At 46.1% G+C, this 26,984-nt stretch overlaps 2 protein-coding genes across 4 annotated transcripts in view; both read right to left on the bottom strand.

The window, feature by feature from the left end:
- Positions 1-546: 546 nt before the first annotated feature.
- POLR2M (RNA polymerase II subunit M) lies at positions 547-4,381 on the bottom strand. Of its 2 annotated transcripts, none has more exons than XM_055002466.1 (4): positions 4,197-4,381; positions 2,867-3,535; positions 2,188-2,410; positions 547-1,589 (listed from the first exon to the last, which is right to left on the bottom strand). In XM_055002466.1, the coding sequence occupies exons 1-4, from the start codon at positions 4,280-4,282 to the stop codon at positions 1,449-1,451; spliced, it is 1,119 nt and encodes a 372-aa protein (XP_054858441.1). In that variant the 5' UTR covers positions 4,283-4,381; the 3' UTR covers positions 547-1,448. The 2 variants fall into 2 exon arrangements, with proteins under 2 accessions (XP_054858441.1, XP_054858440.1); XM_055002465.1 differs by lacking the exon at positions 4,197-4,381 and adding an exon at positions 3,987-4,185.
- Positions 4,382-7,219: 2,838 nt separating this feature from the next.
- MYZAP (myocardial zonula adherens protein) overlaps positions 7,220-26,984 on the bottom strand; it is a 32,906-nt gene continuing 13,141 nt past the window's right edge. Inside the window, exons 8-13 of one of the 2 annotated variants that reach the window (XM_055002463.1) lie at positions 26,076-26,204; positions 23,996-24,081; positions 22,752-22,857; positions 12,955-13,038; positions 12,285-12,385; positions 7,220-11,266 (exon numbers count right to left, since the gene is read on the bottom strand). In XM_055002463.1, the coding sequence (XP_054858438.1) occupies positions 11,128-11,266; positions 12,285-12,385; positions 12,955-13,038; positions 22,752-22,857; positions 23,996-24,081; positions 26,076-26,204 (645 nt within the window). In that variant the 3' untranslated portion in view covers positions 7,220-11,127. Of the gene's footprint in view, positions 11,267-12,284; positions 12,386-12,954; positions 13,039-16,206; positions 18,662-22,751; positions 22,858-23,995; positions 24,082-26,075; positions 26,205-26,984 lie in introns of those variants that run through there. The other variant, XM_055002464.1, reaches the window with a different exon arrangement.

Raw genomic sequence — 26,984 nt, forward strand, 5'->3', positions numbered from 1 at the left:
TCAACGGAAACAGACCTTCCATGCCCTTACAGTCACTAAAAGACTCGTACACAGACACCGAGGGTCTCAAAATTATGACACTCAAAAGGAACTTTGTAAGCAGGAGGCATATCAGATCTTTAAACTGAATACCATCTCTCCATACCGTCTCAATATGCACACAGATTATTCTAGCTTCTTGTAAATGCAGCTCAGATGGTTTACTGTTACTGTCTCTTCAAACTGTGAGCCCTCTCTGGGAGTAGGCAGTGCCTCCTGGATAAAAGAAATGAGTGAGGTCGGCTTTTCCAGGCTGCTGGGAGAATGGAATTGCTAATGCTCTATGCGGATAAACTTTTTTGATGATTTTAAGTATTTATGAAATTAGCACGTTTGTATGCTTGTATTTATGGTACAAGATAGAATTCAATAATTACGTTTATTGAAGCAGCCAATACCTTGAGAAAAGATGGGCGTGCAAGCTGATTCTCTGTTGGGAAAAAGAAGCCGCAACGTCATCCAGACCACACTTCATTCAGAAGTTTACTACATACACCATCCCCGGTTTATATTCATCTTTGCAATTAAAAAAGAACTGGACATGTTGTATTTATATCTATGAGTTGGATACAGTGTCATGTTTAAACAAATTTCTCAGCCAAGTTGCCATTCTATGACTGTATGTAACTTTTAAGTGTGAGACATTTCCAGTTTGCGGTGAGATTTTAAGTAGAAGATTATTCTTGTTCTGGATACCAATATTTTGCACTTTAGAAATTAGAGCACTTTAAAAATTGTTAATTATGCACTTTATAAAATGAATTTTGCTATAAAGAATTTTGCTATACAATTGTTTTATAATTTGGGACATGCAATGTATTTATAGTTAGCTTTTCATGGTTTATTGCTTTTTCCACTCTTTTCCCGTGATACTCTCCTTGAAATCCCTTGAGCCAGTGGCAGAGGGCCATGGGCTGTCTCTGGCCACATCAGCCTTCTCCAATGTTTCCACGACCTTGTCCTAGTTAGGCTGATGCCAGCACATCGGTCAGCCAGACAATTCTCTGCAACACCCAGAAGTTGGCAGGCCCCTGCTCACCTGGAAGAAAGTGGAGCAATTCCTCTGCAAGGTAGGCTTTTATTCCAGGGATCACACATGGAAATACAGTAGAAAATATAGAAACGCTGTGTCAGAATCTGTCAGTAGAAAATATTGTACAGCAGTGGCCCCCGCTCCACAGTTGCTCTCATAGAGACAGGACACAGTGGCCGAGGAGCATGTCGCAGCCTGGCAGGTTAAGAGAGGCTGCTTCTGAGAACTCCAAGTCCCCAACACTTTTACTGAACAATAGAGAACAGTGAAAGGCCACACAAACCTCAGCAGCCCTCTGTCTGAGCCCTTGGCCACCTCTGGCTGTAAGGCCAGGTGAGTACTGATGCTGTAGAAAGCAACATATCTGGGTTTGGACTCAATCTTCAGAGGAACTGTAACCATCTTCGTCCTTCACTTCTTGGTAGCTGACTGCCGCCTCCCCCTCTGGCTCATAGCTCACCATCTGAATGCCAAGCTTTTGAGCTAGCTTCTGGGCTGCAAGTTTAGCTTGCATTTCCTGCAACAAAGAGGGAAATCACTGCCTTGGAATCAGAAGGTGCAGCGGTTTGCTACCACGCTGGCTCTTTAGAGACCTTCGCAGATTGTTAAGAATATTGGATGATGAGGGAACAAAACATGGTCTACTCCATCAGAACTGTTCCATCTGAAGCTAGAACCAGTGTTGCAGGAAGATGATATTGGGAGCAAAATCAACTGCCACACACGTTTGAAATGTGAACACTCATGAACTCAGGGACCTGTGTTCGACTGAGCCTGACTCTGTGCCCTGTGACTGGCACCAGCTCTCAGTGGTCCCAGAAAGAGAGCAGTCTTCCATATCACCTACTGCCTCAGCCTTGTAAAAGGTGATGCCAGGACTGAACCGGGGACCTGCAGCGGGCCAAGCAGATGCCAGACCGTTGTGAAAGAGACTTCTGAGAGCCAGTGGGCACAGAAGAAATAGCACCTCAGCGGAAGGCAACTGATCCCAAGAGGCTTCCTTGCCAGGGGCTGTCCTTTGCCCAACACTCCAGAGAGCCAGAGGGAGCCCAGCCTCCAGCCCCTCAATGACCGAGCCAGGCCTGCCCAGAAAGCATCAGCCCAGCCCCCCTTACCTCGTAAGCTGCTTTCTGCTGGACCTGAAGGGTGATGGATGCCTCCATGGGGAGGAGCTGCACAGGTGCATGGTGCAGGGGGGGCAGCCGGGCAGCCGTGACATCATCCAGCTGCTGCTTCTCTCTGCGGCGTCTTTCTTCAGCAGAAAGGGAAGAGAGGGGACCTCTTGGGGAAGGCGCTTTGGAGGAGCTGTTGGATGATCCAGATGATTCAGCTAGAGTTCTACAAGAAGCCGGAGAGCAAGGGCAGGTGTCACCTCTCCCAGCCATCCAACACAGAAAAAGATGCTCAGCCTGCACACCGTCTTCCTCAGGCACTGGACTGGAAGCTGTTGGCGCCAAGTCACCAGGGGGTTTGCTTTAACCAGCCTGTGCAGGAGGTCTTCCCCATGGCTTGGGTCCCCCATTCAACAAGTGTCATTTGGATTTTCTGCCTCACCCACTACATCATCTTGGGCCAACTGTCAGCTCTCTTGGTTTAGCAAGTAAGACCCCAAGTAACCCAATTCAGATGAACATACCTTAGCATGCCCCCCCAGTATATTAATATAAACAAAGCAAGAAGGAGTTCAGTGAAGGACAGCTACAAAACAAATTCTGCAAAAATGGCTCAGCATGAGACACACACAAGCTTGTATGCTAAAGAAAACCACCTGCCCGCACTGCTCACCTTGCTCACCTGTTGGTTTTAAACATGCTCTTTTTCTCCACTGGATTCTTAGCTCTCCATTCCAACACTTCAATGTAGTGTGCTGACTTTGGAGTCTGGTGCTGAAGACTTTGAAAAGGGTTCTCTCTGCACTCAGCATTCAGCCCCTTCCCAGTGGATTCTTCTTTGTGCTCCTGCTCCGCAATCGAAAGCCTTTCCAGGGCCTCCACTAGTGCCTTGGTGCTTCTGTCCGTAGGTCCGGCTGCATTGTCAGCAAAGCCCAGAACATGGTGCGGAAGCCTGGAGGTGGGCAGTACTTCTGAAACATTGTTCTGCTCTTGGAGAGGATAGGAGTCCCTGTGGGATTGCTTGGCTGGTTCTGGTTTATTTTTTGCCCTTGTTTTTGTGGCCCCAACACTTGGCTTATTTTGCACAGCTGATCCAAGCTCCTTGTTTGCATGAGAGGCAGCAGTGTCAGGAATCAGAGGCGGATCATCGCCGACCAAGATGTCCTCACTGGCAGCAGTTCCACATTGGCTGGCCTCAAGCTCCTCTGGCTTTTTCTGGAACTGGAGCCTCACCGCAGACAAAAGCTCTGCTCTTCTTCTTAGCTCTTCCTCTTGTGCTATTGCAACCTTCAGTTTCTCTGCAGAAGCGGAGACCTTTTTACCTTCATCAGGGAGCCTCGATATAAATTTCCTGAAAGAGGCAAGAGAAGGAAATTGTGGATTCCTACTCCAGATATGCAGGGGCAGGCCCTAGTTCTCCTTAAAAAAAACCCCTCACTGCTGACTCCTGAAGCAGCGGCCCAGGCAGCCTCCAGAGGGCTCACTACCTGCCAGCCATTCCGCTGTGCTCCGGACTGGCAAGGAGATGAGCCCTGCAGGCAGCCCACCTCTGCATTCCCACCAGAATAAAAAGACATCTCAAGCAGTGCTGCATCTAAACGGGGGTGGGGAGAGGGGGCAGCACCTTTGATCCGATATGCAGGGAGGGGACCTCTTATACCCCACCCTCCGCTTGGTAAGAGATGCCGAGCTCTTTTGTGGAGTCTGGCAGAGGCTTGCCGCTCCACCTGCTCAAACTGCTTTTCCTCAAAAGGAACGCGCGTGCAAAACACTGCGAGCAAGAGACATGTCTGGATGCAGACCTTCCTGGGCTGGGGCAGCGAAACTGCAGAAGCGTCCTCAAGGAACAGGCGCTCTTTGGGCATGGCTCTTCCACGCACCCCCTTATCAGGGTGGTGGAGAACAGCCAGTGCGCCATACAGCGAGGGCATCCCAGCAACGCAGAGCAGCGCCCAGGGCAGGCTCCGGTCTGCGGAACCCCCTGCCACAGGACGCGCTCCCGCGCCGCTCACCGGTCGCCCAGCAGCCTCTCCTGGCGCCTCAGCATCTCGCGCAGCTCCGGCAGGCTCCGGCCCCGCAGCGGCTCCGGCTCGGCCATGCTGCTGTTCCGGCCGGAGGGACAGGAGGGCCCGCATGGCCGGCCCCGGAGAGAAGCGGCGTCGGCTGGGCCACTTCCGCGACCGCCTAGGGGGGCGCCATTTTCCCGGAAGCGCGCGACGGAGACGCGGCAGGGCCAAACTTCCTCGCCCGCGGCGCGTTCGCAAGCTTCCTGTTTTTCTCCTGCTGCAGAGCCGAACCTGGGAAGCTCCGGAGGGAGGGAGGGCGAGTGTGTGTGTGGCTGCCTCAAATCCTGACCCGCGAGCAGAGAGAAGACCCTGCATATAAAAACAGCGCCACCACCCCCCGCAGAGGCATCTGAGCATAAGCAGAGTGCCCTCCCTCCAGTCATTTAGAGGAGTGTGTATGGCTTCTAAATATTAGAGCAATTCGTGGCTTACCTCTCTTGGACCCGGAAAAGGGAACATTAGATTTTGCGCCGTGCATCAAGTCCTATGGCGACTAAGCAGACCCTCTATGTACAGGAGCAGCGTACCACTGAATTCAACAGGAGGAAGCCAGGAATATTCTGGGAAACAGCATGCTGAACTAGATGGACTGGTGGCCTGATCCACCAACAAATTCCACTGACGCTCTTCCTCTCAGCCCAGCTCCCCATCTGTATTGTGGGGATAAAACTAACGCTAACTTGTTCACTGCTCTGGCTGAGGCACTAATCTGTCTAGAAGAGTGGTATATACGCGCAGTTATTTTAGAACAAAGGCTTGGCTCAGCTAACCCACGCTGAACCTTTGGTGCTGTCCTCCCCCCATTTCCTTCGTTTATGAGGGGACGGGGTGCTGCCACTTACACGAAGCTCATGTAGCAGCCTGAGCTTTTACCAAGGTGCTTAATACCAATGCTATTGCTCCACAATGTCCCAGGGCCCTCTGGAGCTCCAGCTGCTGAGCTGGCTGGCTGGCAAAGACCAAAGGGCTACCCAGCTCAGCTCCCATTTGGTGCAGCTCCTGCCGAAGGAAGAACGGGCTATGGGTTGGGAAGGCTGTGTCCACCAAACTGCTACCAGGAACCGCACCTTGCCCTCACAAGCTCCCAGCTGCATCCTTCTACTCCCTGTTTGGGTCACACCCACCAGGGTTTTTTTCCTGGGAAAAGAGGTGGCAGAACTCTCAAGAGGGAAATGAGGAAGAAACACACGGGATTCTTTGAAATAATACTATTTTCAAGCACTATTTCCGAGTATTTTCAAGAGGTTCTGGAACTCCGTTCCACCACATTCCCCCTGAAAAAAAGCCCTGGTCACACCTTCTCTTTCCTCTTACAACCTCGGATCCCTAAAAGGTGTCTCTGGGCAGGATGTGAGCCAGGGTTCTTACGAGAGTGACTTGCATCTAAAAAAGGCACATGAAAGTCAGCCTGAACTTGGTTGTCCAAAAGGGATTCTAAAGAGAAGGTGCTGCAGCAGTAACTTCCTCTCCCATCCCCTCCTTGTGATTGTTTAGCAAAAGGGGAACAGGAACCAGGGGGCTGTTCAGGGTTTTTTTTTCTCCCATGAGAAGCTACTTGCTTAGGTAATAGAACTAAAGACTCTGGGGCTTTCAAGCCAGTCCATCCACTTGCAGCTGAGCAATCGGAAAGGGCGGCAGGTTATAGGGAGTTTCCACGAACTCCTTTTGACTGAGCTAGGCCCAGGCTCACAACACACTCTCGCCACAAAGCTGTCCAGTGTCTGAAGTTCTCCTAAGAAAGCCAGCCCTGGCAACGGATTTCAGTCTTTTAAGAAGCTACATGAGGGTGTTTATCAATGTTCAAATCAAGAAGCTGGACAGAAAAGAACAGGCCAAAGTAAGAAACAGGAAGGCTGCATGACGGCTCTGCACACACGCCTCCCCCCGCATAAAATAAATCTTCTACAATACCCAGAGCCCCTCACAGCTAGTAGCATGTCACAGAGCATCGTGTCTCGTGCCAGCCAGATCATCGACTGGAAACTCTCTTTTGCTTATCTTACTCTGTAAGGTTCCACATCCATACATGATTCTAAAGTGGCTTATACTGTTCTACTCCCCTTCACTTTATCATTACAACAACCCTGTCAGGTCGTTGTAGAGAGCCAGTTTGGTGTAGTGGTTAAGAGCAGCAGGACTCTAATCTGGAGAATCTTGTTTCCCCGCTCCTCCACTTGAAGCCAGCTGGGTGACCTTGGGTCAGTCATGGCTCTCTCAGAGCTCTCTCAGCCCCACCCACCTCACAGGGTGATTATTGTTGTGGGGATATAATGACACACTTTGTAAACCGCTCTGAGGGGGCATTAAGTTGTCCTGAAGGGCAGTGTATAAATCGAATGTTGTTGTTGTTATTAGATTAGGCTGTCAGTATGACTGGCCAAAGGTTTCCCAGCAAGCTCCCAGGGCACCGTGGGAATTTGAATCTGGGTCTCCCAGGTCCTAGCCTGAAACTCTAACCACTACACAACACTGAACTTTATAAGGAAAATGGCACCTCTGTCTTCTGTTACAGCCAGTCGTCATTCTTTTTTATTATTTGAAAGGGGGGTTGCTTCAGAACCTGGCCAGACGTTTCGTTTAAAACGGTGACACCAATGAAAAGATACTGAACTTCCTTAAAGAAAATACAGTTCATCCTCAAGGTCACCAGGAGGTCATATCTTCTCCAGAGGGAACCGGAGACAAGAGTGGCACCAGAATGTGGCCTTATGGTGCTAAGCCCGTGTTCCCTGTCCACACACACAAGCAGCTCTGCTCTCTAAGATGCAGTCACGCTCCACGCACTCCTATGTCCAAGTCCATGCTTGCATCTGACTCCGGAGGAGTTTCGTGCAGCATTTTGGGAGGCCCCCCCCCAGTATTTAAACAGAACAGGGAAATGTTCCTGTTCTGACTCTCTAACCAAGGAGCGAAATCTGGTGGGCTTTCTCACTCAGATATATGCATAACATTAAAAATCTGAAAGCACAGAAAATGTATACTTCATATTTATTATTGCACTATTCCTTTTTAAAACATGGAATATACACAGTGCAACTTCTACGCAGTATTTGATCAAGGAGGCACTCAAATGCCTTCTAGAAGGAAATGACATCACACAATACACATTTTTAAGACAGTGCAATAAAGGGACATTTCTAAATACAAGTGGAACCAACAAATAAAGTCTTTTGAAATACCAAGTTTTTTGTGGAACTGCTAAAGCACTCTTTGGCTGAGGACTGTAAGAGCTGTAAGGCACCGTCAGAACAAAGCTTATATTGCTATTGATACAGAAGTAAGAAACACCTGGCTTTTTGACTCCTACAAAGAAGAAAAACATGACAGAAAGGGAGGGAAAATATCAAGAGCCTTAAAAACACGCCCCACACCCTGCCACCACCCAACAGGAGAACTTCAGTCAGGTGCCAAAGGAAAACTGAGCAATACCAAGCAAGAGTTGCACGTTGAAAGCAAGAGCTGCTCGCTCACTGCTTCTCGACACAAGTCTTCATCAAGGCAACTGCAGAAAATGGGTCAGATCGAACCCTTGGAAGTGCCTGTCAATACAGGGAGAACTTCCAGTGGTCACCCCAGATGAAAATCTTGGTTGAGCTGAGTCAGGCAACTCTTTTGCCTTAATACAGTTTTCTTTGATTTGCTGCTTTAAATTTGCTTTGTGTTTTGTGATGTCTATTGGACTTTGTGCTCCTCTTCCAAGAACAAACATATTAAAATATTTTAATTGTGATTTTAATGTATTTTTTAATGTTGTTAGCCGCCCTGAGCCCATCTGTGGGGAGGGCGGGGTATAAATCGAATAAAATAAAATAAATAATAAATCATGGAAGATGAAAATCATTTGGCTTGCAGAAGGTGTTACCTAAGACAACACATCATTCCAGTTCCTCCGTCTTTTACCTCTCTTCCCGCTCATTCGTCCAACACCGGACTGAGGCCCACTGACTTCTTTTTTACATCAGCTCACACACAAGGACATCACTGTTCAATGCGACTTGCAGGCTCCTCTGCTCTCTTAACACGTGTATCGTGGCACCTTCTGAAGCCCACGACTCCATCGCGAAGCCGAGGCACCCAGGTGAAGCTCCATTCTCCATGCAGGCCAATTCAGGGGAAATATATTCACAGTTACAGAGGATGCACTTAGCACGCACCCCACACCAGCAGAGCCAAAGGAAATGAAACGAAGGTGCGGAAGAGTGTGGGCGCTGGGTGGGCCCCTGTGGCCAAGCTGCCACGAAGGCCTGGTCACCACAGGCTAGAACTTTCCCGAGACCTGCAGAGCTTCGTATGTATCATGAAATAACAAGTTCATGAATCTTACCATGACTTCTGGTTGATGTGATTTTGCAAATCTTCACAGTCCTTCAAAAGCTGGAACTAGCCTCCAAAAATGGAGCGTGTGCTGATTCAACAGATAAGCAGCAGGGCCCCTTCCACCATCGCCCCAGAACTCTGAAATACCTTCAGATGGGCAGCTGGTTTGGCATCGTCTTCCCCAACATTCCAGAAACAGGCTTTTTGACTGGCTTCTGAGAGCTGGCCCAATCACTTGCTTCTGAATCTGGTCCTTTGACTGTCATTTGGGGGTTTTATTTATTTATTTGGACCCTTCTTTTAATTCTGTTGAATGTGGCTGCTTTTAATGATGCTATCTTTAAGAAAATATTTTTGCATTTGATGTTAACCACTTTAAAAGCATGTCTGAATGGCATATGAATCTGATAAAGAAGCAGGGCGTGTACAATTTCACCCTCCCTCATTATGGCAGGCAATTTCTAGAGGGCCAAAGCAACTCCTTGGCACCCACCCTAGGCCCAGAGAAGATCTTTTCTAGTTATGTGAAAGTTGGGGTGGGGATAGACGACGTGGGGCACAGTCAGAGAAGGAGCTCAGGTAAAAGAAAAAAAGTTATAATTACAAAAGAACAAAGTTATAATCACAAAGGGTTTTGTAAAAGGCTAAAACAGCTGGCTAGTCTTGCCATTTGGACTGCCACTTCATTACTTTGTACGGGCTCAGAAGGTAAAGTAGCACGGCTGTAGTCTGGGCAAATGCAATACAAAAATCCAGATTCCATCATATATATATTAGAGGCAGCATCAATATGCAGCTTTCATGTAACACCTATCAATACTGTATGTGGCTGAAATATATAAATATGTACTGCTCCAAAGGACAGCTTAGGGCCAAAGTGAATGCTACATTAAACGCACACACCCGCTTCCCAAACAAGGAACTATGCATTTTAGCCCCCTCCCCGCCTCCGTAACATCAAGTAGACCACTGTCATCTTCATGATTTGTGAAGCTCTCAGGCACATGGAGGGAAGCAAACGGGAAGAGGTCATAAACGGGACAGCTCAATGTATCCTTGCTGGCTTTAGAGGCAGCCACATGATTAGCACAATGTTTCGTTTGGTCCTCAGAAACTGCATCACCAGGGAAATGGCTCTTCTAGAAGGAAGGGACTTCTCGAGAGGCAGGAAGGGAAGGTTCTCCTTGGCTGCTCTTTCCAGCCCGACATGAGATCAGAAAGGATACTGTCGCCAGGGCAGCCACACCTGCTGAACAGTGCCTAAAGCCAGTACTTCTTCCGCTGTGCCATCTCCCAAGGGCAGTGATGCCCTTCCAAGCCTGCTGAAGTCACTGGGCTTGGAAGGGCTTAACTCTGCTTAGCACTGCAGTTACCAGATTCCATCCTGCCGAGTGTTTATCAGTTAAACGCTGCCATTCATGAGCAGAATGAACTGTTCAATCAAGAACAGAACTGAACACAAAACACGCACATTGTGTGACGCCCACATCCTGTGAGGAGGAGGCCTGTGGGCCCCACCAGCACTGCTGTCCAATAACACCAGACCCAACACAGGAGTATACATAATGCTCTGGTACTATCTAAATCCAGCTGAAACTTCAGGACAAAGGATTTTTATCCATACTTCAATGGATCAGTATTACGAAATGTTAAATATACCAAGGAATGTGCTTTCTTAAATAGGAAGATTAAATGTAAGTGTGTGAAAACGTTCATTTCTTAAAATACCTGGAGAATTGACACTGTATTTCCTGCAGACAGAGGCAAACAACCGTGCAGGAGAACAGAGGATCTACTTTGATCAGGGTTACGGTCTGTGTGGGCTCCCCAGTCTAAACCAGGGAACTGTGCAACGGCTTTTCCCCTTAAAAAGACTCCTAAGAAGAGGAATGAATGAATCTCCCAGCAGAACATCTCATTTGGCCTTCAAGGCAGATCCGGAGGTTACTGGCCACAGAAGTAAATACAGCAGCTAATACCCTTGCCAAGCTTAAAGCCGATGCCGTTCATTTCACCAAGGTTTGTGGAGGGGAAGGGTGGGGCGGAAACGTACAGCAGGTGCTCAACAGGCGGCCTCTTCAGCATCTTAAAGCCCCCCCCCAATTCTTTAAACCAGAAACATAAAGACAATCCACAGCCCTGCACCCCTTCTAGACAAATAAAAGCTACAAAGATGTCTTTGGCAGTCACACCATCACCTTTCCAAGCAGGAAGGAATGCCCTGGGCCAAGGATGTGGGGGAGAAGGAGGACAGCCGCTTACGAGCCTTATGAAAATGCTAAAGAAGAAATCCGTTTCCCTTCACAGTTTGGAGTGCTATGCAGTCTGGCAAACTGCACAAGGAGTCTTGCTGTTCAAGCGTGCTGAAAACATGGCACAGGCCCTGCCTCTGACAAGGTGCCCCTTTTGGCTCACCTTTTGCTCTCCTGCAGGTGAGCACCAGACAAGAGCAACTTCAAACACAGCGTTTCTGAGGCTCTGGACAGGCCCAGCTGTGCTTCATGACGCACGACCTCCGACCTCCTCAGTCTTTCAAGATGGGGAGGCACAAGAAGCTTGCTCACTTGGGAGGAAGGCCTGGGCCTGCGAGGTCGTCTCTGGATGTGCTGGTTCTTGAGGAATACTCCAGGACTCTCTTGAACGGAGTGTATGTCCTTGTAGGCACTGTCACCACCACAGGCCTGCTGCTGTTTTCAGTGCTGGAAGGGGCGGGGGGGAGGACAAGCTGTTAGATGCCTCAAGGCTCAACCGGTATTTTTGATTCACGCACTTCAAGGATCTGAGTCTCATGTAAAGGGTTTCACTACATGTGTGTATGATTAGCAAAGCCAGTGCTGACTCCAGATTCTGGGCCGGGGGTGAGATGCCTTTGACAAGTCCCGCCCGTCCACCATGGCTACTGCTGTTTGACCCCTCCTTGGGCCGGACCCAGTACCCACTACCCCCAGAAGGAGATGGCCGGGTGAGCCTGCCCTCCTTCTTGGGTGCCCTGATGGGTTGCTCCCCGCTTTCAGCCAGCCTATTGCAGTCTGAACGGCATGGGAAATGCCTCTGGATCTCTTTGCCAGATGCTGCCAAGTCACAAGTGGGAGCATCTAACACGGTGCATGTACAGATTGCTACCTCTGTGCTTTCCACACACCCATAAAAATTCATGACATCAACTTCCTCATAAAAATTAAACAAAGAAATAAGGAGCTCCATGAGGTTAAACGGAGGCGCAGCCCAGGACCATTTCCCAAGGTGATCTGGGCACTCTCTCAGTCTCCCAGAAGCTGCGCGTAACTGCTGGCCACCACGCTCGGAAACAGCATCACTTTCCCAATTAGCGCCATCTCGAGAAGGCAGAAACCTTGCCAGCCAGCATAGTTGGCTGTTATGTCAGGAGGGTAAAAATCAGAGTTGAGTAATTTGGTTGGCGCCTCATTAAATCATTCCAGTGAAATGACTTATTCCGCATGCTTCTAAGGAACCTCTGGCAAGCAACAACAGCAAGCCCGTTAACATTTATTACACGTGGCCAATAACGCTCTTTTTCCTTCGAAGGGGCAGAGAGCTTCGCCCAGGGGACCCACACTCGGATTCCTCCCCTCCTCCCTCCACCCCACACCTCTCTGAAATCCACCCAGAAAAGCCGGTTCAGACACTCCCTTTGCCTCAGCCTGTTAAAGGGGCAGGCGAGAAAAGGGACACCAGAAGGGACCGGGGTCCAGATACCTTGGTGGAAGATCACAACCGACTCCGATGTCTCTCGTTTCTACATCAGTCTTCGGCTGCGTTTCCATCAAGTAGTCCAAACGGTCTTGCAATTCTTTATTCTAAAAAAACAAAGTTCTCAACATAAGTCTTCAAGCTATAGTTTTCCAACATATTCCCCAATTATTTTTTACTTATTCAGAAAATGTATATATGCCACCTCTCCAGGGATCTGCTCGAGGTGGCTTTTGCATAGTAAAACAATGCATTTCTCAATTAAATGTAGAGAAATTGGTTTTTCAGCAGTACCTGTCTCCCAAACAAACACTAACAGGTGCAGTGGGAATACCCTGGCTTGGAATGATTATGGGCTAACATCCAGGCATCGATACTCACTTGGGCAACAGATAATCTCAATAGGTTAATATTTATTAGGCACTGAGTTTCTAAAACCTAGGTGGAGTACAGAACATGTAGGAAGTTGGGGCCTGCCCATGTCGCCATGCAATTTGACATAAATCACAATACACAAGAGATTTAAAAACTGCATGAGCACAGTGCCAGCGAAGGAGAACACAGCAAGCCGAAAGAAAGGCATTAGGGGAGTTTTTTAAACAAGAAGGAGAACTGGTTAGCCAAAGAATCTGCTGCAATGACAACTCTCAGACATTTAACCAGACACAAGCCTTACCTCTCCTTCAAGGAAAGAGATTTTTTCTAGGAGCTGTAATATGAAGAGCTCCTTTTGCTTCATCTTCCTCTTCTGCAGCTCAATCTAGGAGAAAGAGAAAGAAAGGCTGTAAAGCTGTGCCCCTGAAAGACCCAAGGAAGTGTGCCATTTTTCAGAAGAAGGCTTATTTCAGACTTTATTACCAAACAGTAATATTTAAGCAAACTGTGAACAGAGAGGTTTGTAAACCTTTGTAAAGGAAGAAAAGAAGTGGCTCCAGGATCCTGAGCTGAACACCCTGCTGCTGGCACACAGCTTGCTTTCAGACTTCAAAATGCTAAGAACCAGTAAAGAATGTAAACATTGTCATAAATGACAGTGACATGAAAAGACCTGGATTAGGGAGACCTGGATTCGAATCCCTACACTGCCAGCCATAAAGCCAACTGGGTGCTCAATCAGACACATGCTTTTGTTTTGAAGAAAAAGAAGCAGAACCACACCAGGTATGTTGCTCTGAGCTCCCTGGACAAAGGATGGGATAGAAAAGTCATGAGTAATAACTCATTTACAGCCTGAGCGTTTTATCTGATGCACAAACACTTCAATGCAATCAATAGATTGCTGTTCTGCATAACCGGAAGCAAACAAAATGCCAGCAGGAAGAGATGCTGCTTCAAAGGGCGGCCATCAGCCTGGCTCCAGAAGCCCCCCCCCCCCCACCGCCCAGGCCATTTTTTTTGCTGCTCTGCTAGGGCTAACCTTTTCTTCTAGCTCCTTCTCCTGCTCTTGTCACTTCACAACGACAAAATATAGCAAGGGGATTGTGTTGAACAACAAAGAAGCAAGATGTTCTAAGGGGGAAGAAGCACATGAGATCAAAACTCATTCTGCAACAGGGCCAGCTCCAGATATTTTGGTGCCGAAACACCACCACCCTCATCTCTTCCTATTTTGCAGGTGGCAATTTATTGGGATATTCTCCTGTCCCATTTGCAATGAACTATGATCCTGCAGAGTTCCTGTTCATCTTAATTGGGTTTACAGAGAGAAGGGCACTGATAGATTCTGTACTATGGGCCCTAGCTCAATAATAATTTAACTGAATTCCCCGCCATTATGGCTGAGAACAGCTCCTGAGACTCTAAGGAAAACTGCCTTCTAGGGAAGAATTAAAGGAGGAGTGCAATACTGCTGCCTCCTGCATGCGAGTTCACATTTCGAGTCCCAGGAGAATAAGAAAAGTGCCTGGAGGCAGAAGTGGGAGACAAATCCAGGGCTCCTCCCACATGAAAGGGAATGCTTCTGTAGCCTGGACTGGAAAGAGGCCATAAACAGGATACTGGCTATTGACAATAACTACTAGGGTTGGGATGAGGCGTTCCAAGTTGGGTCCCTAAAAGCCATATAATTAACGACTAGGCGGTCATTAGCTTGTTTTGTTTCCATTAGAAGCTGGCTGAACCTCTACACTTCAGGGTCATTAGCAACAGCTCTTTGTTTGGTACCCACTTCAAGGCAAGCCACACTCTCTCTTGTGTCTCCGGTGTCAGCCGGTGACCGGGTAGCCGTGCTGGGATTTCTAAAGCCATTCCCCCCTTGGGCTGCCAGTGGCAAAGGTCGGTTTCAACGTAGGAGAAAAGTTCCCAGTCCCCACCTTTCCTGCTCAAGACTGTTTTGCATCAGGTTTAAAAGACATACAAGTTCCCTTTCTTGGTTGTACGCTGGCATGTTAGTGAATTGACTTCCTATGTGTTTTATACGCCATCTGCCACTCATACTGGATGTGATACAATACAGAGGAGTGAACCCATAAACATAGTAGTTTGTGGGAAAAATTCAGCAATAAGGGATGTGAGCCAAAAAAAATCATAATAAATAACTTTTACTGTCACTGTAAGAAAACTGTAAAAAAAAAAATCCCGGAACAATATAAACAGGAATTTTCTATAAACACACACTCAATTAAATGGATTTCTGAATGGCTCTCACCTTTGCTTGTAAAATACTCTGAAATAAATAAGGGAAACTATAGCAAGGGGGTTATTTCTTTTAATGAACTCTTGAGAAAGGAGGGATTTCTTTCTCAGAATACATTACGTACCCACTGAAATCTGCCACAGTGCCTCACTCCTAGGCATAAAAAGGTTCTAACGCAGTTTCCAGTTGCGTGGCTGTTTTTTTAATTCAGTTTTTAAAAGTCATGCAATTAAATGAGTTCACTGCTAGTGGGAAGGGGTTTGAATCAACCACAAAACAATACAGAAATAGCAGTGATAAAGTGACAATATTTTTCTAGAACAACATTTCTGTTGGCACCGATAACCTGAAAAGCCACCGTTGCAACTTTGATGTAGATTTATAGAAGACCAGCATCTGAAGCAACTGCTGCTGACGCGGGCAAGTTTAGGCGGAGATTTCTGTGCCAGAGAAATAAGGTGTAGGGGAGCCCCCAAATCCAGCCCTGGAGTGAAGTGTCCTGTTTTTCAATCAAGGTGGGTCCCATTTTCTTTTCATTTAAGCTACAAATGGGTTTCTTTAAAAAACGAAGACTGACGTGATGGGCTCAGTCTAAGAAGATCGAGTGTTCCGTTCTTTTCAAGAGGCGTTTATGCACGGCTTAAATCTCAGCTGGATCAGGCCCCACAGAAACTGGGCAGCTGCATTAGACAGAGCCTAGGGCCTGATCCTGTGGCCACACACTGAAGAAAGTTACTATAGCCAAAGCTCTTGGAGCCAGAGGAGTTAGCTGGGTTAGTCTGTAGTTGCAAAATAATGAAGAGTCCAGTAGCACCTTTAAGACTAACCAACTTTATTGTAGTATAAGCTTTCGAGAGCCACAGCTCTCTTCGTCAGATGCATGCAACTTATGCTACAATAAAGTTGGTTAGTCTTAAAGGTGCTACTGGACTCTTTACTATAGCCAAAGGGACTCTGGAAGAACAGCAAATCAATGTTCTGTTCTTAGGAAATATGTTGCCTTTGTCATCACACTTACAAGGTGGGTAAGCAGGCATGACTGCTGGAACAAGGCAAACATTCAAGGAGCTGGTATTTCAGCTGCTGCAAAGGCAATCTGCAGAGAATGGTTTCTCTGCCCCCCCCGCCCCCCCCAACTCTTCCAAACACTTTATTTCAAGTCCACAACAAAGATGTGCTAGATTCCTACAGCCTGTATCTCGAAAGAAAGAAATACAATTTTAAGTTATTATAAAAGATTTATTAAAATAAAGCATGTATTTTAAACCAAAATACTACAACAAAACCCACATTTGTACACAAAATGGTATCACAGAACAGTCATTTTACACAGTAACACTGCAAGAAGCAAAAGTGCATTGATTGATAAGGGCACTGGCTCATCTATGCATCGTTGTGTCAAAGTTTTAAAAACTGCCTTAATACTTAACAATGTTCATCATGCCTGACAAAGTAAATCAGAACCAACCCATAGGAACGCATGGAAAGAGATGGCTACACTTCACACACACACCCCTCCTCTTTCTAACCACTGCAAGAGTTGCTTTTGGTGTTTCAGTTTAGAGCCTCAGGCTCTCATCTGCACAAGTGCTGCACCGCCAGCATTTCAGTCCCACACAGGCTGCTGCTTCCAGTAACCCAGGCAAAGCTATTGCCAGTCCATGAACCCGTATGAAACAGCGCAGGGGGGCAGGATGTGGGGCAATTTACAGGAAAGTGCCACTGTTACCACTACGCTCAGAAGACGTTCAGGAGGCAGGCAGCGCCAGTCGAACAAAGGGTCAGGTGGTGTCCGTACCATGTAAATATGCAGCAAAAAACAAGAAGCAAAAACTAGGTTACCTGGAAATACGGCCAGCCGCTTTTTCCACCCTCAGTATCTTGTGTGTCCACCACACCCTTGCTTCCCCACCACTTCCACTACCTCCCTTCTTTTTCCTGACTCAAGAAGCTGAATCAGTATTCATTTCCAAGATCAACAAAAATTTCAACCCCCCTTTCTCAAAAAATGTCTTCTCCAATCCCCTCCTCTAAGGGAAGCCAAAGAAGTTGTTTGTCAGGATGTTATCCACAAACCCCTCTCCAATTCCCTTTACAAGGATAGCAAGGAGAGTGGGGCTCACGGGTCTGTCTTCTAGAAAAAAATATTGGCTCTTACAATCTAGTTCTGACTTCTGTGAAAAAGCTCCTGAACCTCAGTCTACTGATTAATACAGTCAAAGAGGGTCTTATTTTATCCCTCTACACTGTCTCTCTTTGTTGCTACTAAGGCCAACGATTTCTCTCTCTCTGATCCAGTCCCTCCTCTTTATAATCTCTTTACAACAGCTGCAATATCTTGTAAATTTCTTCATTTCCAAATCCATGACTTCCTTTGCCATTTAATAATGACAGCTTACTCGGAACATCGTAGCATTCACTTAACACACCAGTATTCCTTCCCCAGTAGTCGGTCCCTCAATATGGACTGAAAAACAAATTACTCCCTTCACTGACATGCACTACCCTACTATAAAAAAAAACGATGAAAAGCCGAAGAAGAAGAAAACAATGAATGACAGATGGAAACCATGAAGCCATGGCATTCTTTCTTCTTATCAGTTTGTTTACATAAAGCTGCTGGTCCTCCGTAATTTCTGAAAATGTATATTGGTCACCATAAGCAGGCTCATATACGGCAGTCCCATACTCTGAACATTTTCAGTTACCTTATGCAGCATGATTAGAATCTCGCTTTCCCTTGTTCTAAGTATTGGCCTTATCCTGAATTAGACCCTTGGTCCTTTTCGTTCATGTTTGTCTACCCTGACCGGCAGAGGCTCTCAGGCAGAGAAGAGCCTTTCCCAAAGACAAAACGTGCGCCGCATAGCTCTGCCGTGGCCCTCCTTCAATGTGCTGATCTGCCATTTTATGCCGTGTATAAAAGATGCACCCATCTTCTCTTTTAAAGAGTGGAGCAGATTCTAGCCTAACAACCATGAGTGCATTTCCCACAAGATCCACAGAAAACTGTCATTACCTAGACAGCCCCAATGATGAAATTCCTAATTTGAGTTCAACTGTAAAACAACTTGGCCAAATAACTGTTTCACTGACAGTTTATGTAGATGACAAATAGCACGTGTAACAGGCTGGAATTTTCTGTCAGTTTTGCTGCAGTTTACTGCAGTACCATAAGCACCTTATTAATAGTACGTTCGGACTATATTGCAGCTGGCAGCTAACACAGATCCAAAAGGAAGTCTTCTTCTTGCCAGTTATAAAGTGCTCAGAAAATAATGACAAGTTTGTCTGTCTCTGCTGCAAGAGACCAAGATACATTCCCGATTGGTTTTTATAACGATCCTGTTTATGCTACATGTTTCTCAAGTCCGTCCAAAAATGGTGCACAATCCGTGACCTTTTTCTTTTTTTGTTGTTTACAGCATGCAATGTCTTCTTTTTTGTGAGTCTGAGTCCACACTTCAACGTCTTCTTTTACAGTGAGATTTCCAAGACGTTTAGATCAACACCTTCTCGGTGCTGCACTGGCGTTTTCAGAGCAGCTACTAGAGCCAAGATTCAGTTTTCCCTGAGCAGCTTCATATACTGGGCTGGTGCACAGTCCTTAGCAAATGGCTTATCCACAGTCTCTCTCCCCCAGATGAAAAGGATGCGGCACTTTTTTTTGTTTGTTTCAGGTGGTCACCATTTATCATCTTCCAATGAATCTGAGACTAAATGTGGAGAACAGTTCATGGCCCATGACCTAGAGACAGTTCAATTCAGTTGGTTAGGGGAATGTCACGCTAAGCCTCCATCCTGTACATAGCTTCTTCCCTGAGGAACACATTTCTGTTTTCTCCCTCTACAACTCCTTCACTTTCATTCTGTAAACCCCCAACTCACCAACCCGCTGTGCTTTTGCAGTTCTCTTCCTGCAACGAGGAAGAATTTGTGCTGTGCACAGGAAGAGACCAAAGATTGTGTCACAGCAGCGTCCTGCTTTTGTAGAGCATCAGTTCTCAATCGAAACAATGTTTTTTGGTTCGGCAACTGAGCTTGGTGGTTTATTTCACTGCCACTTGTCCTGGTCAGCTGCTTGATGGTGGCCCTGAGTGAAAACCATTTATTAGCCCTCCCCCCACCACACACACTCCTTGCCACATCTTAAGAAGAGTCAGGACAAACATCGAACGACTTCTCTCTCTCTCTCTCTCTCTCTCTCTGAAGTGCGTTTCCAAACCTTCCAAGGGAAGTGTAGCAGTGGTCTGGCCCCAAATGTCCATCATCTTGCCATGGGCCACAGCTGCTTCTTCCATCCTGCGCCCTTCTACGTCTCACTGACCTTTCTAAGAAAAGTACGAACATCCCAGCAGGTCAATTTTCAGGGGTGGAATGTTGATAAACGTGATTTGACCTGGCCACTGAGCAAGTCAGCCAGCTACCAGTGATCAAAATGCATATTTTCTAGATGCCTGGCTCTGCGTTAATCTCTGCATAAGAATGGATGGGCAGGAGATTCACAGCTGGAAGCAGAGCATGGAATTTAATTCAATTAATTTAAAACTAAGCGTGCAACCAAAACAAAGTGATTGCCTTGAATTATACCATGAAAATGAAAGACGGGGGCATGACCACGTGTGCTCTTGGAGCTGCGGCTGCTATTTCCTTTAAAGTGGTTCTCAGACCAGTTCAGTAGTGTGTGAAAACAAGAATGTGACTAGGATGGGTGATGTGGCTACTATCCCAGCCAGGCTCAAGGATGGGCTTGAAAGCAAACGTGTCTGCTTTCCCCACGTGGTCCTGGCAGTCCAAACCTTACAGGACCGGGATAGGAGCTGACCGTGAGACGCGGCAACCGCACTGTCTCAGTGGGCCAAACGGATCCTTAGGTCTGGTCTCCATTAGGAGCCCAAATGGTGGCACTTTATTCCTTGTAATGGATCACCGTTACCCTTGGGGCCCAACTTGAATATTACACTTCTTTACAGCTCATTTAAATCTTATTCTGAATTCCTTTTTTCTTGGTTTGTCAGTTCTCTTTCCGCAAACATCCGGACATAATTTTTAATTGTTCGCATATGGCAAGTTAAACAGTATTCAGCCCAAAGATACCCTCTGTTCATTCTCCAGTTCTGTCCTGCTGTCCTGACAAGTATTATCTCATAGTTTCAGGCTAGTTTTTCAGGTCTGCTGTATGTTTGATTACCCTTACACAGGTATTATATACATTTATAGCACAGCACACACATTAATCCCACAGAATTGCTCAACATAAATTCAAGGTTGAATCAAATTATATGTTGCCTAATGTTGTGAATAACATACAAGGAAAGAAAATGAGGGACAAGAATGATTCAAAACCCTAAGAGAATGTGATGGAATTATCTAGCAAGTTTAATTATTTGTAGTTGCAAATCTGCCAGTCCTAGTATAGATGGGAGCATGAGAAAAAGCACATACACGCCATTGGAAACTTGGAGCTGGGTTCATCTTGCCACAGAAACTATAGCAGAGATCATTTTATTGACAATCAGTTTCTTTCAAGATTCATTCCAAGATGTCAACAGTCCAAGCTTAAAATTTATCCACATTTCACACTACTCTGTGAGCCTCTCTTTTTAACTATAAAGCCTGCTGAGCTGTCAAAATACTCAAAAATCAGTTTCTGGAGTTGTCAGTACACAAACAATTTGCACCAGCATCTGTTGCCATTTTCAAAAATGCAAAGCACAAATAGCACCTTACTTTAATCAACCCTCAAAGAATTGTCAGGAACAAAGTTTAAAATATATGCAACATTTTCACATGAATCCACTGGACTGCTCTGGATCTTAAATCTCCTTCTCAAATAATAAAAATGCCCCCACTCTGATGAAGTGAATCCACGATCTGAAGAATCAAGAACAAGCCAGGCATGAACGTCCCACCCTCTCGGTTTCCTATGTAGCAGCAACCCAGGATTCCTGTCATACCTGAATGCCAAGCGCTTGCTCTCCACAGCAGAAAGTGGACCATGCATATTTCCGGACATGATCATCATAACTGATAAAATTAACACACCTCCACATTTTTCCTCAGTTAGAATACCTCTAAATTTTATTCTTGGACTCAAAGATCAGGAACTCTCGATTTCCAGAAATCTTCTAAAGTAGGCCCATCAGTGAACAATGGTTTTAGTCTAAGTTCCTAGAGAACTAGTTAAAGTGAAAACGTAGTACCGACTGACTCGGAGGAAACAACTTGTGCTGGTGTTCCTTATCCATGCTTTGTAAACTGTTGCCTACTCCAAACCACGTATAATTAAAGTCTTATCCTCACTGTCCTTGAAGGAAATTGACGGAAGGAAATTAACATGAGAAAGTGTATTGGAAACACTGACAACTGTGTTCTTTGAGAAAGAATTTTGGAAACGGACCTTATGGGGATCTGGACCGTCCGTTAGAAAAAAACTACGGTCATAGAACCTTATATGTACACCAAAAGAAATACATCTGAGGTCTACATGTCTTCTGTGACCCACACAGTGTCTGGGATCAGCCTTGGACTGTCCACGTATTGAACTGAAATAGTAGGCGAAATTGACTCCATATATGATAAATTGTGTCAGGTGACATGGAATAACAATTGCACTTTAATAGTATGGATAATAGGATTTTGAGCATGAGACACTTTAATTGATGGGTTGGAGTATGTATGACGCCTGTAAGTTGAAGTTGTAGTTGTATTGCACTATGTGGTATGAGTCCTGGCTATACAATAAGAGCTAATTCAATAAATGTATTGTTAACTGCATGAGTGAGGATAAGACTTTAATTATACACGGATAATTTTGTCTGGTTATAGCTTGGACCGTGTTGCTCTGTTATTGTTAATTACTCCAAACCACGAGCATATAGAAGCCAGTTTGGTTCTTAGAAGGTAAAAGGTAAAGGTCGTCCCCTGTGCAAGCACCGAGTCATTACTGACCCATGGGGGGGATGTCGCATCACAACGTTTTCTTGGCAGACTTTTTACGGGGTGGTTTGCCATGGCCTTCCCCAGTCATCTACACTTTACCCCCAGGAAACTGGGTACTCATTTTACTGACCTCAGAAAGATGGAAGGCTGAGTCAACCTTGAGCTGGCTACCTGAACCTGACTTCTGCCAGGATCAAACTCAGGTCTTGAGTAGAGCTTGGGCTGCAGTACTGCAGCTTACCACTCTGCGCCATGGGGCTCTGTGGTTCTTAGAAATGACTACATTAATTCAGAGCAGTTTGACATAATAAAATTGTTGCTCAGCGCAAACTGCAAACCAGAAAATAGCATGCAAAGTTTTGGGTCAACAAAAAAGCAATGCTGTCTAGAACAGAGAGAAAAGGGGAAACATGAATTTGTTCATTTTATATGCACATAATATTCTGACATATGATGCATAATGTGGAATAGACAAATAAAAACCAAAAATGTGCACATTGTATTTCTTGTAAAATACCCCTATGAAATGGACTACGTTCCTTGAATGGAGTCTCGTCTCTTGGAAACTAAGCATGATATATGAAGAAATAATCTCCTATCTTCTGCTCCTATCATATCAGACGGGGCCCACAACGTTGGTGCTATATTTAGAAACTCAGTATGGCAATTTCTTATTTTCCTTTGGATTGCAAAGCATTTCGATTCCTGCTGTCAAGTTTCAACTTCTTGCCCCCAATCCTCGTGGCAGAAAATACAACAGGCACATGAAAATGTTGATTTTAAAAGTGATTTCAAGGTCTTAATATTCTGCCAGGCGCTGTATTTTTAATCTCTGCCCTAAGAAACTGCCACAATAAGGATCCTCTGTTATGCGGAGCACAAGGCGCCACACTCACCTCCTCCACCATGCGCTTGACTTTCTTCTGTTGGCAAAGAACCATGTCGTCCAAGTGTCTGATTCGTTCTCGCAAACTTGCCGTTACCTCCTCCAGGTGGTGTGACCTGGTGCAAGAAGGTGTAAAAATGCTACATTAGTGTTACTGAATCCAATTCTGTGGGAATGACTTCATGTGTCATTTACGGAGGAAGTTATCCAAGACCTGCCAACGATAGAACAAATTACACGTAAAAGGGAAGTGTTATAGAAATCTGTGATATGGAACCTTTGGTCAGCTACCATCCTAAGTTCATCATTACCTTATGAAATGTTTCGCACAAAGTTACGAACAAAACTATTTTAAAAATGTGGAAGGCCAACTAACAGCAATCCGACTTGGAGAAATACAATTTGGAATCAAATTTGGCAAATGTAAACATAACAATACCAGAAAAGCTGTAATTCCTTTGAGGAAAGGTGGAAATAAAAATGTACAATCAAAAGAAAGCTCATAAATCTGTATTATCTTTGGTATCTCTCCCTTCTATCAAGAGGGTAGCAGCCAAGGTTACTTTTACACGAGTCTTCCATTTTCATATGCAAGCAGAGGGGAGAGGGAATGAAAGCTACCTCCAGAAAGGGCACATGTGGGAGGGGAGCTGGACCACTTTACCTTCCATGGTTCACCACTGATGTGCTTTTCGCCCCACCAAAAGTCACTGCTGGGATCCCAGCCAGGCTAGCCGTTCTACTAGAGTAGAGCAGAGTTGTGAACAAGCACAGAGTGGCTGTTATTACCGCAGCCACTACAGCCCAGGACTTCACCATTACTGCTCTTGCCTTCCCTTTGAATACAGTGATAAAACACTGGCAAATCTGCTCAAGGGCTCCAGTAACTTCCCCCCACAGATTCGGGCTGGATGGCTTAGTGGCCTGCGCGTCTCAGCAGCTCCCACTGCTTTCAAAAGGTGCCAAGCAAGTATAAACAGTTTATAAGAACAATTGGACAGAACAAATAATAAGGAGAAACCACCTTCAATTATGAATCAATACAGAACAGATCAGTTATGACCACGCCCAAGAGCATAGTGCTGGCCTCGTGGTTTTCAGGGGAAAGAAGGTACGAGCACCCATTCTGCTCTAACGGGTGGTTGTCTGGATTAGGGGTCCTGTGAATACCTCGCCCAATCTAAAGTTGACTATTAACTAAGGCCAAGGGCATCTTGTCTGCACCAAGAACCCTCGAAAGAAGCAAGAGCTCACCTCTGTCTACCAGCCTGGCTGTGAAGGTTTGCTCCGTGCAGCTGAAGTTCATGCTCCAGTAGCTGTTTCTGTAGTTGGTGACGTTCCTAAATAACAGGAGTCATTAAAAAAAAAATCCTTGCCTTTTAATACGCTCTGCGATTAGGCACCTAATGGAACGAAGGCACTGATCATGGCAATCCAAAACCCTCTAGAACCAAAGGACCCATTTTTCATTCCGGTCCCACAGCAGCCATCCTCTTTCTCAGAACCTGGCAAGGCGATGCCCAGTGGCTATGTAGCTTCTTCACTCTCCGTTCATTTTCAGCTTGGACTTCTGGTGGGCCTCCTCTGCCCAGGTCCCTCGTCTCTTTTCCCTCTGGGCCACCCAGTCCTGCCTGTATTCCCTGCCCTTAGTTTTTCGCTCTCTCCCCATAGTATGTGCTGCTTCTGGATGCTGACCTCTGCTTGGCCTGACTGTGGCTATTGTCTAAAACCTTGTAACTAGTGGGAGAATAAGACGGGTCATCCACCCAGGCAGCAGAATGTGGTGGTGGGGCTGCAGGTGCAGGACAGCATTTTGAATCATCCCCTTCTCCTGTAAGCAAAACGCATTAGGAAAAAGTCTTCCAGCACAGCAGGGAGTGCACTCAGCCCCGTTTCTGGGTGCAGGGAGGCTGCTGTCGGCTTGGCTGTGTTGCAGGCGGGAGCCTGCTGGAGTGCGACCCTTTGCCTCCCGATGGGTCCATCCCACCACCTCATTTTGCTGGCTGTGCAGAGCAAAGCCCAAGTCTCCAGCACCTGTCCCAGGCGCCAGCTTAACGGACTCGGCTGCTGTTTCAGAACGCCATTCTCTGCCACTGTGACGGGCACGTCACGGGAAGTTCAACAGTTCTCCTATAAACCAGAATAACTCTGAGATCCAGCATATTTTATTTCTGTCTCTACTTTCTGTCTCTACTTTCTACCACTGAATATGGCATACAGATAGCCACATATTGCTACAGAAGAACGTATTTTCTGTGCAGTCGAGGGAAACACAGGCTACTTTCCTCTCCCACTGAAGACAGTTACACTCAAATTCATTAATAGCAGAGTATTTTAATATTCATTCAAGGTTTTGCTTGATGCATTTTTTATCTCTGGAACTGCAGAGTTCCCCTTAACCCCAAAAGAAATCACTATTGCCAGATGCAGCCCCCCACATGGCGAAGAAGCTTGTGGGGTGTCCTTGGGCTAGTCAGTGTCTCTCAGTTTTGCCAACTGGACAAGGTTATTGCAAAGCTAAAATGAGGAAGCGTCAGGGTTATGTATGCTGCCCCGAGCTCTTTGTCGGAAGGATGGGGCAAAAATGCACCAGACAGGAAAATAAGGAAGACCCGGCAGGACTGTGCAAAGATTACCTTTTATGTGTGTCAGAACTTTAGCAGCATTTTATTAGAATATACTGGGATTAAAATTGCCTGCTGCAGTCATGGTGCTTATTAATTTGAAAAAGAACAACACATTTTAACACTGAAAGAGGGACAGTTCCTTGAAATAAGAGACATGTGGTGAGCCTACCCTCTCCTCCTATATGGCCCTATTTGTAGGTCTTGTCAAGCTACATAGATGTAGCACAATGAAGGTCTCTGGATGCCAGTTTCCCAAGTAAAGTTGTTAGACTTGGGAGTGTACAGGTAAAATGTTAATCACATACCAAAAAAGCCACCATATGAAAACTTGCATGATTTTCACCCTAGGGCAAAGTCCGTGGAAAGAAAAGGGCAGGGCACGCAGTATAAGAAAAGCAAGAGGATCTGCTACAACTTGTTCAACAGCAATACTGTGAAAGTCCTAGGAGACATGCAGGCATCAAAACTGCTACTCTCAGGGAGTGACAGTCCACTTGGGAGCCGTTCAGCAGCCGAATGAACAGGATCTGAATGCATGGAAAGGAAAGCCTGGATCAGGCCACTTGGATCAGACATCTGTTCCGACTGCCAGTTGACGTAGGGAGGAGATTCATTCCACCCTGCAGGGACTGAAGGGGACTACCATCTCGGCCGTCGTTGGGAAACAGCATTTTTCAAAACAGACTGACTTCATTGTGCCCTCTCACCTCTTCCATGCGCTGAATGAACTGATCCAGCTCACCAATTTTCTGGTCTTTTTCTTGTAAACTCGTCTCTGTAAGTCTCATCCTCCTATTTGCATCTTCAATGGCCTTAAGCAGTCTATTGGTCTCAGCCTACCAAGGAAAAGTTTTACATTAGGCTCTCTAATAAATAATAATAACATTCAATTTACATACCGCCCTTCAGGACGACTTAACAACCACTCAGAGCGGTTTATAAAGTATGTCCTTATTATCCCCACAACAACAACACCCTGTGAGGTGGGTGGGGCTGAGAGAGCTCTGAGAGAGCTGTGACTGACCCAAGGTCACCCAGCTGGCTTCAAGCGGAGGTGTGGGGAATCAAACCCAGCTCCCCAGATTAGAGTCCCACGCTCTTAACCACTACACCAAACTGGCTATCAGTGGCATGTGCGGCAGTGATCCCTAAAAGGAACCACCAAAAGGATCCTACTTGTATCTGACAAAGGAAACTTGATTCTCAAAACATACCCTGGACATTTTGTTGGTCTCTAAGGTGCTACTGGACTTGAACCTTGCCTCCAGCAGAACCTCGCCTCCTCCTTGCTTCAGATTCGCTTCTCATCCCCATCCCCAGAAGCCTCCTCTCTCAAGGCCCAGAATCTGCCTGTTTCTTGCACTTCCAAGTGACAGAATAGTAAAGAGTCCAGTAGCACCTTTAAGACCAACCAACTTTACTCTAGCATAAGCTTTCAAGAACCACAGCTCTCTTTGTCAGATGCAACCTGATGGTTACATCTGACAAAGAGAGCTGTGATTCTCGAAAGCTTATGCTACAGTAAGTCTTAAAGGTGCTACAGGACTCTTTACTGTTTTGCGGCTACAGACTAACCCGGCTAACTCCTCTGGATCTCTAACCAAGTGACAGATGCG

This window comes from Eublepharis macularius, chromosome 18, assembly GCF_028583425.1.
Source record: "Eublepharis macularius isolate TG4126 chromosome 18, MPM_Emac_v1.0, whole genome shotgun sequence".
Taxonomy (NCBI): Eukaryota; Metazoa; Chordata; class Lepidosauria; order Squamata; family Eublepharidae; genus Eublepharis; species Eublepharis macularius.